This window comes from Carlito syrichta, unplaced genomic scaffold (genome assembly GCF_000164805.1).
Source record: "Carlito syrichta isolate Samal-C Ts95f unplaced genomic scaffold, Tarsius_syrichta-2.0.1 Scaffold315591, whole genome shotgun sequence".
Classification (NCBI taxonomy): domain Eukaryota; kingdom Metazoa; phylum Chordata; class Mammalia; order Primates; family Tarsiidae; genus Carlito; species Carlito syrichta.
The window spans coordinates 83731-84251 of NW_007259687.1; the positions used below are offsets into that span (position 1 = coordinate 83731).

Consider the following 521-nt stretch of genomic DNA (forward strand, 5'->3'; position numbering starts at 1 on the left):
ACGATGCCCGGGCCCAGAATTAGCAGGATTTGGACCACGTGCCTGGCCCCGATTTGGACCACGTGTGTGTGTGGGTAGGGGGCGGGCCTTACACTGGCCCCACAATGAGCTCCGCAACATGCCTGGGACTCTTGGTTCCGACTCTTGGATCGGCCAAGATATTACTCTGGAACCTCGAGGTTTCCTTGCCGGGCGAGTCCCCGAGTCCTGGGGGGCAAGGAATGGGGGTCTTGCCCTCGTCCCCCCAACCCTCGGCCGTCGGGAGGCGAAGGGTTAACGCAGGTGGCCGCGGGGACGCTCCGGCACCGCTAGAGGGCGCACTGCGGCGGCCCCGCCGGGATGCCTCGCGGTCACGTGGGGGTGAGGGCGGGACCGAGAGAGAGGCCGGCCAATCGGCTCTGCTGTCGGTGGGCGTGACAGCCAATAGGAGTAGGAAGCGGGGTCGACGAGGAAACAACGGCGGCCGGGAGGGGGCTGCGGGGACCATGGGGCTTCTGACCATTCTGAAGAAGATGAAGCAG

At 66.0% G+C, this 521-nt stretch overlaps 1 protein-coding gene across 2 annotated transcripts in view; it reads left to right on the forward strand.

Moving 5' to 3' along the window:
* Positions 1–485: 485 nt before the first annotated feature.
* ARL2 (ADP ribosylation factor like GTPase 2) overlaps positions 486–521 on the forward strand; it is an 8998-nt gene continuing 8962 nt past the window's right edge. For both annotated transcript variants that reach the window (XM_008073002.1, XM_021706438.1), the window contains exon 1: positions 486–519. In XM_008073002.1, the coding sequence (XP_008071193.1) occupies positions 486–519 (34 nt within the window). The remainder of the gene's footprint in view (positions 520–521) is intronic.